Source organism: Sander vitreus, chromosome 19, assembly GCF_031162955.1.
Source record: "Sander vitreus isolate 19-12246 chromosome 19, sanVit1, whole genome shotgun sequence".
NCBI classification, from domain to species: domain Eukaryota; kingdom Metazoa; phylum Chordata; class Actinopteri; order Perciformes; family Percidae; genus Sander; species Sander vitreus.
Window position 1 is genome coordinate 6,884,863 of NC_135873.1, and position 15,935 is coordinate 6,900,797.

Below are 15,935 nucleotides of genomic sequence, written 5' to 3' on the forward strand. Positions count from 1 at the left end.
AATTACCACCTAAGCGCTCCCGCTAGCCCCCCAGAACGGCGTCATGCACAGCACATAAACAACTTTGCACCTCCAGTTCGAACTTAGTTCGTGCCTGGATCTGCTTCAGGTATTTCAGTCATTCGCCGAAAAGTTTGTCTCTTAAAACACTGTTTTCGAGCACCGACAGATCACAGGACACATCACAGAATACACAGACACTCCATTATGGGTCAGACTATATTGCAGTCTGGTGTATATTTTTCGGTTCTCCATTCTCTGGTAGGAAAATGAGTCTGGCCTTCGTGGCTTTATTGCCCTAATCTGCAGTCCGACCCACACTTCTCCCAATGGTGATTGATATTTGCAGACATCAGTGGGACAAAACCACTTTGAGTTCTGGTGCTCATGAAAGACCCATCAGCTCCACGGTCGATCAATGTAAACATTTCCCACAACCCAGAAGCATCAGAATCAAGGAAGGGGGGGGGGGGGGGGAGAGGGGACGGAGGAAAGAGGAAAAATCAATTGGTCGAGATCTTTGCTAAAAAGGGGGCGGGTAGAGAGGGTAGAAGTGGGGTAAAATAGGCCTGTCAAGCTGGGTGAATAATCTTGTGAAGCAGTGCTTCAAAGGCAAAGGAGAAAATGCATGGTGAAGTTATGTTACGTACTCCGTGCCATCTAATGTCAAATTAATTTGAGTATCATATGAGACAGAATGAAACAGAATGATGAGGCAAACATGGGGCTTTTGAACTCTTCAAGTATTAATTTACCATCTCGATGTGTCTCTTTAAGGTGCAATCGGTAATATTTGTATCAAATATCAGCAGGGGTTCTCAAGTACTGCTGATCAATGCCAGGTTAGTGCTGTGTAAAAACTTTTGGTTGCAGATAATTAAAGCTTTTTGAACCAGGCTGTGTATGAACTGGAGCTGATCTCTATTTCCAGACCATGACCAAATGCCCTTTGAATCATCAACCGTTTTTTACCCCAAGTGTAAAAAAAACTATTAAGTAGGTAATGTTGGCCTCTCTAACAAGCTAACAGCTAATGCTTGTTGTTGCTCGTCCGCTCGGAACTTCACATTTGCCAACATTTGTATAAGGCTGGGGTTACTGCTATAGCTTCAATATTGGAATACCACCTCATCTGAGTCAGTGTGCGCTCTGTGGAGACAAGTAGATACACTAAAATCGTTCAGACATAAAACTTTGTCTCGTCCCTGAAGTATTGTCATATTATAAGCTTTCAAGTTTTAAAGAATTTGCTCAAAAAAGGGGAAATACAAATTGTCCAATGTTGTTTCCTACACCTTCCACTAGATTCAATAAAGAGTCCTATTTTACTGAAATCTGCCTTTAAGGTCTGTTTAACAAAAACTGAGTGACCCATTGTTCTGTCAAAACGGACACAATGTACAAAATGTCTAGATTGGACAAGAAATAATGCATTTATATCATCGAAATGCTTAATGGCAGTGCCTCTCTGACCACATATGTAATGTGTCTCTCATAGAAACAGCTTAGAAATGACACTATTTCTTCCATACGATGAATTCTTACACGCTAAGTCTGACCATCTACTCCATTTAGCGGAAAACTGACTTTAACTCTAATACAGTGATGACATTTATGTCCTATATCCAACCATTTTCAGTCAAGAAAAGAGTGGCTGAGTGTCCATATTCCCTAGTTACTACCCACCTGTCCAAACCTCATCCACCCACGATATGAATCTCTTTCTCCCTGTCTATCTCCCTCCCTCACTCTCGTTATTTTGATAGGGGATCCATTTGGTTTAAATTGACTCATTTTGTCAGTGGGAATTGGAGCAGCGAAGCTGAAGAGGGAGAAACAGGCAAGGCTGCAGCTGCTTTGATCCCTCTGACAGGCAGCGTGAAAAGTGCATTTCATAAAGGATGTTCGTCTCTGATGAGCCCGCCAGAGTGACAAATTGGGCCCCTGGTGCTTTAAATAATACACTGTGTATGGCTCCAGTCATGGCACTGTAGTTCTATATTGCTAAACTGGCCTAAGAAGTTAAGAAGTGTGTGTTGTGGGTTGAAAGAGGGGCATGGTTAGTGACTCAAATCCAGGGCCGGTTTCACTTCCAATCATCTAACTTTCTTGTTCATCCGTGTGATACATGCAAATGTTAATGTGAAACCTGCTTTCAAGTGTCCACTTGCATTCAAATCTATCTTTGGAGCTTCAAGGATAGGAAATGACTGTTGAGTGATGACTGAAAAGAGCCTTGTTGTCTCCCTGTGGCGTTTGTTTGCTGGAAACAGAATCCTGCACTGCTGAATGTTTACGATGTGGTGTTAGCTGGTGAAGCAAGGCAAGAAGGAGAGGATGGTGAAAATGTTCAGATGGGCTTCTTGCTTCTATACATTGCGTAATGTGACACAACATGCAAAACCTCTTAGGGATGGGGAGAGGACAGGGCTTGTGCACACGCAGCTTGCATTGCCTTGCGTTGACACGTGCATGCATAGAAACACAGAAGGGTGACAGAAGAATATGTACATATATTACTATGTTCAAAGCAACCACAAACCTCAAAACACATGATTAAGACTGTATAGTAAATGTACCAAAAAGGGACCTGTAGGTACTACATTTACTCCCCGCCAAACTCATTTCCCCATCCTCCTCTCTCTCACGGATACACCCCATAATGGAGGAATCATCAGAGGAAATCTGGAGGTGGCGTGACCCACAGTTGAGTCTCAAATCAAAGATAGAGAATGAATAAGGAAGGTGACAGCACAGTGCCTCTCTGCAGCAGCAAATCCAATATACTGCTCCGGGAGGGAACAAACTGTGGCCTATCTGTGAGATAGTCTATAATCCAGGACACCTTGGCGTTATCGGGCTGTATCGCTCTGAGCTTCTGCCGGAGCAACAGTGGCTGGATAGTGTTTAAGGCACTCAAAAAAATCAAAGATCACGATTCTCGCCGAGCACCCAAGCCACTCCCAGTAGGAACAAGCCCAATACTTGATGACATCTTGGCATCATGTGGTATGTTTTTGTACATATGACTAGTATGCAAATTGAGGTGATCAAGACTCCCTCACCAGATGGCCGCCATGTAGAATGAGGCCTTCATGCTGTCACAGAAGCCCTTGCTTCCATTTATGAACACTCAAAACACATGGGAGGTTTTTTACACAGCAGAGGCCCCCTGGTCAGACTCAAGGATACATTAAAGAGGTGCCGGAGAACCTATTTGCTGACTGGCACATCATTTTAGCACTTTCATCAGGGGCTGCACTGTGCAGAGCCATTAGATGCAGTTTGTTTTTAGCCTTCCCACTGGGTGCTCTGAGGGGGGAAATTTCTAAAACCCGTCTGATCGCTTGTTTGGTTACCCTGGTCATAACACCTTAAAGCTGTGTCTAAGAGTGTTGTCATGTCCCAATATCTTTATACTTGAGCTTGTGAGTTAAAACTCATCACTGCAGATAGGAAAGATGACCAAGGCTACGAGCAAAGGCAGCTTTTATTTAGGGTTGTTTGGCCACTGTTACACGTGCACCATCTGCAACACGTGCACCATCTGCAACACGTGCACCATCTTGAATCAAATGACATTATTACCTCTGCCAAAGAGGTTATGTTTTCAGTTTGGTTTGTTTGTCAGTAGGATTACAGAACTACTAGCCTGATTTTCTAGCCTGGTTGACATAAATGTTCATTCACAACTGTCAAATGCCTCTGGGCGCAATTGGATAGTTCTTCAACCAATCAGACCAACGAACGCAGCAGCGACAGCAGCATCAACGGGTTGCTGCGCTTCGATGTTGAATGTAAACAAAAAGCTGCTTGCCGTCGCTGCGCTATCGTCATCGTGTAAAGCCCGCCTCAGCGATTGTGATTGGTGCCTTGATTTGGAAAAATTGGAAATGGGCTTGAATGAGCTCTTGGCCAGACTGACTGCAGAGCAAATCTAAAATTTGCGGGAAGTTCGTCAGGGTTTTCCCAGGCTACTGATTTTCATGAAATACTGAAAAATTTGTTTTCACTTTGGTTCACGTTGCTAGATAGGGCATGGCCGTGGCGGAGGTCTGCACAGGCAGTGTGCCCTTCTATCTATTCAATTTTGGTCCCATATCGTAAAGGATATTTTAAATGTGTTGTTAGTTTACTGTTCACAACTCCCCCCCTCCAAAATCAAACGTGAATGAAAGAAATGTGTAAACAGTAAGCATTTCTCCAACTAAATCAACAGATTGATCAGCTCAGTTTCCCTCAGAGCTTTGAGGTAGAACACAAGAATCCATCATGTTTTGTGAACCTGCTGAAACACAGAAAAAGAATCCCGCTGGAAAACACAAGGCCCGGGACAATTTGCCTTTTCTGCCCTGGAGTGGAACTCACTGTGCCTGTTTATGAGCCTACATGCCGAAAAACAGGGAGCCTGTCCCTTGAGGTCAGCATAATTACCCCCCACCACATTTCCACCACTAGCTTTCCATTAAGGTCATGACTCACCATGCCCTGCTCATTCTGGCCGAAAATGTGCTAGCTGCTGAGAGCTAATTGCTACACTCAGGATCACAAGCATGTTAGATAGTGGGTGTTATTTGGCTGACTCACACGCTAACTAGCTATCCCGTCACTGCTAACTACTTATCACAAGTGGAACCTTTGTTTTTAGGCTTCAGGTGCTGAGAGAGTACATTTTCTATTGGAGGACAGACTCTTTTCATATTTTCTTTTATTGCAAATAAAGAAATAAAGAGTTGGTGGCGCTTTTCATCTTTGAAATGAAAGTTATGCAACGCATGAATACAACTTTATTTGTGATATTTAGGCCATGCTAATTTTGAGACACATAATCCAAGTGGTAGTATACGTCTTGGTAAAGCTTCATATTCCATATGCTGCTTAGGGCAGATCATGAAGAATGTTCTGTGCAGTCACCATTCATTTGAACCGTATAAGAGAAAAGTCCCACCAAAGCCCCAGTTGCTATCATATTCTTTAAACTACCCATGGGCATCTTCGAAACTGTACCCCTCAGACAATTCTTACCTCTCTAGACCTACAGTATGACTAAGCAAGATTTAGATGTTTTCTCTTATTAGTACAATCGGTAAAAAGCACAAATCACAGCCTTTTTTTTACCTCTTTTTTATTTTAGGGGAGGATTTAATCGAAATTGTATTTTGACAAATAACGATTTAATGGTGTAAAACAGGCTATTGTGTGAGTGTGCCTGTGAGTGTGCGATAAGAGTAACAGTGGAGGGGAAGCAATGGCACTTCTTTTTTCGAAAGACTGGAGAGAGAGAGAGAGAGAGAGAGAGAGAGAGAGAGAGAGAGAGAGAGAGAGAGAGAGAGAGATGGGGAGAATGTGTGTGTGTGAGATAAATAATTTATTGGAATAATAAACAATAAAAACATTTTTTTAAACTGATTTAACCCCTCACTCATACACTCACAGTAGCTCAGTAAGCCCTACCATTTTCTACACACCCACCACCCCTTCATCCCTTTGCTGTGTTTTTCTTATCAAATAATACTGTGTGCTTGTCTTCTTGTCTGTGCCTGGGAGAGCTGAGCATCGACACACAGAAACACACACAAACATGCACACACACACACGGACACACACACATGCACGCACACACACACACACACACACACACACACACACACACTAATGTAAAGTTTGCTACAACCTGCACAGTGTCTGCGTGTTGTGAAAATGAGCTGAGAATGTCACATTGTTTTATCGGTTGCTAGCAGTGTTGCATGCATGCACCATAGCAGAGGGGCTAATGCTAATCCTAACGGGTCTTCCAGAGTATTCTGTATAAACTCAGAGTGCCATGCTAAAGAAAACAGCACATAGAAATTAAGGGTGACACAGTTCGTTATTTTATACTGTAATTGGATGTTTTTTTATAGCATAAATTCATCACATATACAAATATATGAGTTGTAGCCAGTACTGTAGGAAAGCCTTATGCGAAAATACCCTTGTTTATAAAGATGTGTGTGGATTTCAGAGCATATCTTGGAGGTAATTTTGAGTTGCTTCAGTAGTTTTGTGTGTCTGGCAGGAAGCCAGCACCATCACTCTTATTAGCAGAGTGGATGAGTCACTCTGCTTTTCTCCTCTCCACATCATCCGGTTGTTGTTCCACTTATAGATAAGGTTAGGGGTCAGCAGTGATCTCAGGACATGGCCCGTGGTGTCTGCATTCATGCATGTGTAGCTGAGATAGAGAAAATATGCTTCCAGTGAACACGGCGACCACCTGCTGGATGAAAAGCGTCGCCCTGTACATGCGTGCGAGCGCCCATATGCATGCAAGATGAACGAGGGAGCATGACATGCGGGGACACTTTATTTATGGGCTCTTTGGCTTGAGTGCTGACTGCTCAAATGGGCAGAGAGAGGTTGAGACCCGGAGAGAGAGGATGTGTGCAGAGGACAGGGAGAGCGCAAGCCGCATTTGATAATTGGCTGAGAGATCGTCACCAGAATGAAATTATGCTAGTTAATCTCTCCTCAATTAATTACATCAGGAGCAGGCCGCAGTACATTCATTATTCCAGAAAGAGTATTGACCCTGCTGGAAGAAGAAGAAACATATAATAACCCACAATGCCTACCTGCAGTGATATCGTAATGCTAGTTAGGGTAGAGACAGCAGTTAAAGAAGGAAGAATGAAAAGGAAGTGATGTCATCATCTAGCTACATATAGCCTAGAAAAGGTCTTCTATAAGTACTGGATGGCCTCATGTGGGTTTTTTATGCTGAGTCTTGGTTCCACTCAGAGGGTGGGCATCTGGAAAAGCGAGGCAAAAGGAGGTGACAGCTCATTACAAAACCTCGATCAGGGCTCTGTATCTTTCCCTCACTCACTCACTCACTCACTCACTCACTCACTCACTCACTCACTCACTCACTCACTCACTCACTCACTCACTCACTCCGTTTTCCTTTGCGTCCGTTCAGCACCTCTTGAGGCATGGCAGGGGGTTCCAGATTATTCCCTTAGTTGGCCTTACCAGGCAGTACATGCTTCAAGAAGCTCAGAAGGCAGAGAATAGATCACCTGCTGCCACTTTTAACAACATTCCTCCAGCTGGCCTATAAGCAGCACTGCTAAGCAAAAAGTGGTTACATGAAGAAATGTTAAAAAAGGGGGCAAATGTGGGCTCATGAACAGGGTGTTATTGGTACGTAAACATTAAGGATAAATAGTATAGAGTAATTAAAATGGATGGAAAATTTGTCATTTTCTGCTTCTTCAATCAAATTGGCCTCCCGCTTACAAGATCTTAACTGAACTAATAGGGGTTACATGTTTGGGGTTTGGATTTTATCACTATGCCACTGGAAGAAATCTCCACTGCTGACATTAATGCAATCAATTAATGTCGCTTGGGGTGCACGCCGTGACTTGCGTTTTCAAAGGTCATTGCTCCCCAGGACTCCCCTTTTGTTCTCATTTTCCGCTGCACCACTGCGCATCTTTCTCTCCTCCATCCCTCCTTAATTGTCTGGCAAACATCTCAGCACGAGAAAGACAAATATCGCTTTTTTCCTGTGGATATTGTTCTGTCTGAATTCGCCGTCACAGCGTTAATAATTTAGCATCTATTCTTTTTCTCAATGCTCTTACATTTCCTCCCTCAACCTTATTTTCTCCTCGTAGGCCTCTTTCATCTTTTTCTCCATTTCCTTCCTTTCGTTCCCCACAGCCATCTTAAGTTGTGTGTGTGTGTGTGTGTGTGTGTGTGTGTGTGTGTGTGTGTGTGTGTGTGTGTGTGTGTATTCAGCAGCGCAGAGTGTCTATCTGCTTGTCTGTCTTTGATGATGAGGACCTCTCATCTGCGAGGCGACACCACAGGGGCCGTGCAAAGCGAGACAGCCAAACACAGTGAGACTCGCTCTTACACCGTAATTAGTCGGCAAGTTTTCACCTAATTAAATGGGACCCTATTAGAGGCGAGAATGAGTAGAAAGGGAGAAACAAGAAAGACGACTGCGGAGCAACTGCAGAGAGCTCTCTTTCGTGTTGTGTTTGGTTTAAGTTTCATTCCTATCTCTGTCTCTCTTTTTTTTTTTGCTATCTCCTTTATCACTTTTCATTTGTCTCCTTTTTTTTCTCCTGTTTTGTCATGAAAGCCTGCGTATTTTCAACAGCTGGTTGCATTACAGAGTAATCTGGATGACTGCAATGTACACTGTCATCTCCACGCTGATTGCTCCGCCGTGTGAAATAGATCTGTCCATACAGGGAGGCCTTTGATGAGGGGTGTGAGGCAATCACAAGACCATTTCCAAGCCAGACTCTCTGTTCTCACACAGGCGCCCTCTCATGCTTTTATGCCAAAGCCCTGAAAACTTTCTTTTTCCCTGTCTTAATCGAGAAGATGTCTATAAATGGCTATAAATTGGAACCATGCGGATGCGTTACAAATTAAATTACATTTAGAAGGTTAAAGTGTTTCTTTTAGTTTTCTTAATGTAGGGAATGTCACTTCCATCACATGCCCCTCTCCTGCCCTCTCCTTCCTTCCCCTCCTGTCTTTGCTAATGTCCTCAATTCTTTCTCCTCTCCTCCTGTCTCCCTTACTCTCCTCTCCTCTCCACTGCTCTCTTTGTGTTTGGCCTGTGACGGCCCAGAGGCAGCCATGCTGTCTTCTCCACTCAATCTGCTGTTTCCCTTCTCCTAGGCCCTGACCCTGCTATACTCGGCACACACACTCTCCCTTCTTGTCCCTCCCTCCTTTATTCTCTTTCTATCCCTCCCTCTTTACATCATTTCTGTCTTTGTCCTCCCCCACATGCCCTCCTCCCCCCTTTCTGCTCTGACCCCTATGTGCTGTCCAGCCAACTGCAATGCCTGTCAAAGACACAGCGTAGACACAAAAAAGCACGCAGGCACATCACCTCTGTTTTGTCTCCTCTTCCCTCTCAGTCTCTTTTTTTCTTCATCTGCATCATCTTCTCCCCTCCTCCCAATGCCTCAGCTGTTTGGGTTGAATCTGACGGGCGGAAAAAAAAGAGTTCAAAAGGTCGCGGCTTCAGTGTGTAGCAGCGATTCATAGCGAAATATAGAGAGAGGAAAGAGAGGAAGTAGTGATGGCACGGGGGAAGACACAGCTCAGAAGAAAAAGCGCTGCTGACGTAGATGAATGCGGACTGGCAAGTGGACTTGTTGACATGCAGTGAAAACAAACACACTAAACTGTAATTGCCCAGAAATGCCCACGCAACAGACATTATTGTGCATATGGCCAGAAGCGATGACAGTCTAACCCTCCATATTTTCCTACCACTGCAACATCTTAGCGAGTGCTAAAGTCACCGCATCAAATTTCTACTGTACCCCGGCAGTGGAAGTTCTTTGAAATATCCCACAGTGTAAGCTAGTCAGCTGATAGGGTGGCTGACTAAAGCCAGCCAAGAAAAGCCGCAGCTCAACCAGTGCTGCCACTGGCCCAGTTTCAGCCTGCTTTCTTGCACAAACGAAGCAAGTCTTCAGTATAGACACAGTATGAGGCACAAATATCTCGGAGCACTGCTCTACAGTGCAGTCCCACTCTCGCTGGGTAATCATCACTTCAGCAGCGTACGACTTTTGTCCATATGGAATTACATTGCAGGGAAAGTTGCAGCTCTCTCCGTTGTGCCCATTGCCCCTCTCACTCATGTGTCAATCATTCTCTGATCCACCCTCGCCACCTCTCCCTCCCCCGGAAGCCTCTTTTGAGTAAATGTAAAAAACAGCTAATGGCTTGAGTTGTGGGCCATTATGAGCATTAGCTAAAAACTCTTCTCTTCCAGCGACAGAGATAGCCCTTCCTGTGGCACCATTCTCTGGCTCTGGATCGGGGACGTAACCTGGTATGGAGGGCCTCCTTGTTTGGCTCTCAGTGCTTCGGGGAGGCTTTTTAACACAGCCGAGTGACCCACTTGTATTGTGTTATGTTATGGTTGATAGTGTGGGCTCGCAGGACGTTTGTGAATACGTAACAAAAGCCAGCTACAGTGCTGGTGTGCTCTAAGGGCTTTTCTTTGAAGATATTTTCCTCGTCCTGATTTCTGAATTGGGTCTTAAAAGAGCCTATGGATATGTTTGGAAGCAACGTTGCGAGTCTTCTCCATCAAAATACTTTACAATACAATTACAGTAGGTTTTATTATCAGCCATATTGTAATGCATTTGCTTTGATTCTGCCGATTTAACATTAAGTTTTAATCAAATAAGCCAGCAAGGGTTTAAAAGGAAATGTAAAGAATGAAGTTTCTTTCTATTCTTGTTAAATAAATAATAATCAGATGGATGTTGCGTGGACATTAAAATTTATTTAGCATCACCTATTGGCTATTCCTTAGCCAACCGGTTAAATTACTAGTCCAGGCTGAAGCCGACTCTAACATACTTATTTGTCCAGAGCTAAAAGACAGATGGATTTAAGTGGTTTTAAAGGTCCTACATTATGTTTATTTTCAGGTTCATATTTGTATTTTGGGTTTCTACTAGAAAATGTTAACATGCTTTAATGTAAAAAGAAACCACATTATTTTTCCAATACTGTCCGTCTGAATTTACTTGTATTCATCCTCTTTCTGAAACGGTCCGTTTTAGTGCCTGTCTCTTTAAACTCCCCCTCCCGAAAAAGCCCAGTCTGCTGTAATTGATCAGCGTTTCTGGGCATCTGCGCTCTCGGCGTCTCTGCACAGTCAATGCAGCCATGGAATGACTGTAACGGCACTGTAGCGGCACTTTCTACCTATATATACATTAAAGTTGTGACATCACAACCGCATGAAGTCCTGATGGCACGTTTAAAGGCACAGTTTCTGAATACAGGCTTTGTGCATTTCTCTGTGGATTTTGCAGTATTTATATAGCACCTCAACCTGCTTTATCATAAAAAAGACTTAGAAATCTCACTTTTTACAATATGGGACCTTTAAAGTATTCAGATTGATGGCTCAACCTCAGGGGGAGGTGACACTTGTGAAGACAGAAAAAAATACAGCATTTTTGCTTTGATATAGAAGCCCAGTTCATTAGCTCAGTGGGAAACGTCTATATTTTTAGCAAGCCTGCAGAGTCAATGGACCATGGCTAGGAAATAATCAGCCTCCTTTCAGCGCACTCAACACACAGAGTGCCGGCTAACTACCTCAGCAGCTCACCGTGCACGGCGGTGGTAGAGACGTGATGCCGAAGGTTGGCTGCTTACCAACAAGAGCCGGAGGAAGCAAGAAATCTTCCCTGCTGATTTTTTTTCACCAGTGTGTCTAAATGCGACTGGGGTGAGGAGGCAATTGGATGGGCATTCAGGAGCAGGGCGCCACAGGCCCTGTGAGAGCATTGTGGGTAGCCTGATGGCTCAATCGTAGGTGTAAATGAGCAAGACAATCAGTACCTGGTATCCGCTTGTCTCTTTGATGGCTGTGTTTGTCAAGCTGAGACGAAGGAAAGGAGGGAGAGGGATACATGATCCATTACCACTTTTATCATTTTCACTACATTTTCAGCAGGCATGTTAACTATTTGTGATTGCCATTGCATCCCTCTATTTTCCTACTTTTCTTCTCATTTATTTAGCTTTTTAACATTTCATTAAACAGAACTACTCAGTTGTTTGGGTGCACTAATGACAAAAAGTTATTTGATTTTTCTATCAACTGGCAGTCGCTCCCTGAGGCTTTGACTATATATTGACTGACAATCGTTACAAAGGGTAATTTGTGACATGAAAATGGATTCTAATAGGCATTTAGTAGGAATAGGATTTCTGGCAGCACAGGAATGGCACTCTCAGAGTAATATTGAATGTTTTGCTGAAAGGCATTCATATTGAAAGTGATACATTTGTTGATTAAACACTCCAGTAGGACTAAATTCTGTTATCCCTATCTCCTCTTTTCTTTGCTGTTTGTCTCGGCTACATTGTGTCCTAAGCCATGTGTCTGCTCTATTTTGGTGCTGTTGTCTTTTAGTTACAGTTTTCAATGTTGCTCAAGGTTTCTCATACAATACAGTATATATTTTATTGCATACGTGCAAAACATAAAGAGTGATTTCTGTTCTATTTTGTTCTTTTACAGGAGAAAACGAGCATTAAAAGTAAGCCATGGTCCAAACTCTTTTGATTTTCTTTTAACATGAGCAAAGGCATGCTTGGCTTGGTTTGCACTCACCCTTGCTTTTGCTTGATTTTGGTTTTCCATACTTTGCATCAGGTCATGAATAAATTAAATCTAACAATGCATCTCTATAACATTGGCACTCTTATTAACTCTGTGTAAGGTCTCAGTATTTAGTCAGGGCTGTGGAGTAGACTCCTTCCTTCCTTCCTCCTTCCTTCCTGCCTTCCTTCCCTCCTTACAGTTTTTGTCTTATATCGAGCTACTCAGCTTTGGTTTGCTGTATTTGGGATAACTATCTTTCACGTATTGCACATGTCTGACAGTAGTCATTGACACTAGTCTATCTGTCAAACCTGTTGTCCTGGTGTAGCATTGTAAGCACATAATTTGCTTTCCACAATGATACAGTAGATGTAGTTAATCTGAGGCCAGCTCCCAGTTAGGTAATTGGTTAAGACCCCTATTAGTGGAATTTAAGAGGATATCAGGGTGCTTTAGCCACACAAAGCTATTAAGCTACTTAGATCAGAATGTGATTGCCTTCTGTCAATCACCAGATAGGCTGTTGTTGGTGCTCCCATCTCATAAACATACTCACCCACACACACATTACAAACACGCACGAGCGCACACACACACACACAGAGCAGGCCTAATTGTACTTACTAATCTTAAATTTTAGATCAGGGAAAACTGAAAACACAAACTGACCTGCTTCCCTCCTCTCTCCATCACTGGCCTCCCACTCCTCCCTTCCCTTCCCCTCTCAGCACAAACACGTTTTGAAGCATGACATTATTTAAACTCTGATTCACGCCACTGTTTTTTTTAGTCTCAGGCTGTTGTGGTAGTCAGTGGAGTCTTCTTTTCATTGTTGTTTTACGTTTCTGTCATGTGGTATGGGTTCTGCATGAAAACAAATGCAATTTTATCCGTACGAGCTCAATTCTCTTCACGAGCGATAAAATTCAGAACTTGCATTGGCTTTGACGATAGGTGCCTGGTAATCATTGTGACCAGTTTTTATTGTTGTTTTTTTTACCTTCACCATAAACATTTAGATGCGCTGTTCACCACATTAGGGAGAAAATACAAATTCTCACATCTAAGGAAGGAATTCATGATAGCCAAATCATGTGACACATACCACACCAAACACCAAGTGCTAGGAAATGTACTTAGTGTTAGTTTATCAATAAATATCCCACTTTAGTGAAACAAACCGCATCATTTACTTTTGTTTCTCTCCTTCTGCTTCCTCTAGACTCCCGGCCCTTGCCTGATGTAGCCATGACTGGCAAGTGCACACGGGAATGCGACGAGTACGGCCACTCGGACTCCTGCTGGATGCCTGTGCGCACGTCGCCTGAGCGACGGCCATCCAAGTCAACCCCCACCTCCCAACAACCAAAGCTTTCCACTTTCATGAGCGGCAACGGCAGCAGCGGCAGCAGCAGCGCCGAGCAGCCCGGCAGCCAAGAGATCCTCGCCATGGCCGCCATGGCCAACGGAGACCCCGCCACTGCTCATATGATGGGCGACCGCAATCGCAACCTGCTCAACAAGAAGATGGCTTCCTCCTCCTCCTCCTACGAGGCCTTTGGCTCGCCTTCCTTCGGCTCACCAGGAAATGGGGAGGAGGCGCTGGGCCACCCCACCGAGGAGATCCCTCTGGCACCTACTGGGGAGTACAAGCCCACGTCCTGTGGTACTCTGACTCGACGGGAGGTGTACCTGTGAGTGTTAGATGCACCCGCTGTGCCACGACATATGGCATTGAAGTACAACACTAAGCATAGTTGCTTTCCCACCACCGTTACAGCTCTAGAAGCTTTTTAGCCACCCTTGCTCTGCAAGGTAGGACTACACTTTCTCCAAAGACTTTTACGACAGCTCGTTAATGAAAAATCTAAGTGGATATATAAAAAAAACTATTTTTAAAGTGCTAATTCCGGCCATGACCTGGAAGAAAGGAGGAGAAGGAAGAACTGTTGAGGGGCATCTATGGGACTTTGGATGAGGCTGTTCTACTGGCGAGTCGGGCTCTTGGGACATGATCTGCTGCTTGACAGTCACTCTGTACAATAATCGACGCATTTTACATATTCAGTACATGCATGCATTACAACCCCCCCCCCACCCCCCACCCCCCACCCACCCACACACACGTAGGCCCCATTCTTGAAGATGACACTGTACAAAAGAGACAATTTCTTTTTCTGTTTGTGTTTTTTTCTAGAAACAAAGCTGTACATGTGGACTTCAAAGTGTGTCTCGTAATGCCTCTTTTTTATTTCAGAACACTGCTCTGGCCGTGGTGTTCAATGGCTGCAACAATATATACATATGGGACATTGGACATAATGGTCTCTGCCATATTGAGCTGTCTATGGATTCCGTCACCTTGACCGTTTGTGATAAAAGTTGCTCAATAGCAGACCAAAACCTAACTGTTTTCAAATCTTATAAGGACGGGAAGCTTTAAATACTCAGCCCAGAAAACAACACTTTTGTCAGTCCTCTCTTGAAATGGACATTTGTTGGACAGACATGGGAGCCAATGGAATTTGCTGCAACAACACCTTGTTTAAGACTACAACACCACTGGTGTGACACACATATGATGACTCATTCTAACCTACCAGTGTGTACGCTCTTCACAAGTGAAAAGTCACTCATTGTACATAAACATTGGACCACAGCAACAACGCTAACTGCTCTCATTCCATTTTGTCTTACTACCTTTCCTCAGTCTCTCATTCTTTGTCTTTGATTGGCAAGGTTGAGAACGAAACCCTCTTAAGAGATGCAAAATCTTAGAGCCATGATCTATCGCCGCATTGGCTTGAAAAGCATGCATGTACATGGTCGTGCATATTCGTATCACCACAGTGGGATGCTACCGTTTGTATCAAGTAGTAATACTTGCCCTGTTTTTGGCAAATCACATATGCAGACACAGCATATTCATATAACTGAGGCCAGTGGCGCTGCCGGACTGTAAATCCTGGGTAAGCACAGTGTGTGGCATGCCGAGATTAAAATTATGGAGGTGCAATTGAAATTGTATGTGTGTATGGGCCTGATATGCAGTACATAGTGTGTGTGTGTGTGTTTAGGCTATATTTAGTGTATACTTTAGATGTACACCGATAATAGGATTAGGAGGGCGTAAACATGGCCAAGCTGATCCTATAACAGCTGCAAGGACAGCTTTTTGCTGTTATTTCTTTCTTGTTGTGTGATAGACTGAGCAATAAATATAATATACACGTGACCAACAACCATCAACTTCTTTTTCACTTTTCAAGCCACATTGACCCACACATGGCTGTCCAAAAGTCCTGTTTTAGCACTAGTAGATGTTGCTTTCCATAAGTACATGGTGATGGCATCTTTAAGCACGAATGTAAGAATCAGCTCAATGGAGAACAATCAAAAGAAAAAGTATGTACGTGCAGGGTTTTGGATTTACAGGCTGAGAAAAATGGTGTCAAAGTGAAACCAAAGCTTCGCAAACAGAATGAAGCATCTCCCCATTACACACAAAAATAGCTTCTTTTTTTTTGGGGGGGGGTGGGGGGTGGGGGAGGGGTCTTGCTTAAAGCAGGCATTACATGAAGGAAAGAGATAAGAATGTTACGTAACTATACATCCATCACATCCTCAGAGCTGACGCTTAATGACCGCTCACACACATGATAATGTTGAGATGTTGTGCCTCCCTGTCACAGTGACGTTTCGTTTTCGCAACTACAGAGGTGCAAAATCTCATGACTGTAATAAAGCAAAAGAATATCAGATGCAATGG

General features: G+C 43.6%; 1 protein-coding gene across 6 annotated transcripts in view; it reads left to right on the forward strand.

Annotated features, from left to right (window-relative positions):
- The window catches only part of pcdh7b (protocadherin 7b), a 108,509-nt gene extending 92,823 nt beyond the window's left edge, over window positions 1–15,686 (forward strand). For 2 of the 6 annotated variants that reach the window (XM_078275622.1, XM_078275621.1), the window contains exons 3-4: window positions 12,083–12,101; window positions 13,389–13,479. In XM_078275622.1, the coding sequence (XP_078131748.1) occupies window positions 12,083–12,099 (17 nt within the window). In that variant the 3' untranslated portion in view covers window positions 12,100–12,101; window positions 13,389–13,479. Of the gene's footprint in view, window positions 1–12,082; window positions 12,102–13,388 lie in introns of all 6 variants that reach the window. The other 4 variants (XM_078275617.1, XM_078275618.1, XM_078275619.1 and 1 more) reach the window with 3 other exon arrangements.
- The last annotated feature ends 249 nt before the right edge of the window (window positions 15,687–15,935 follow it).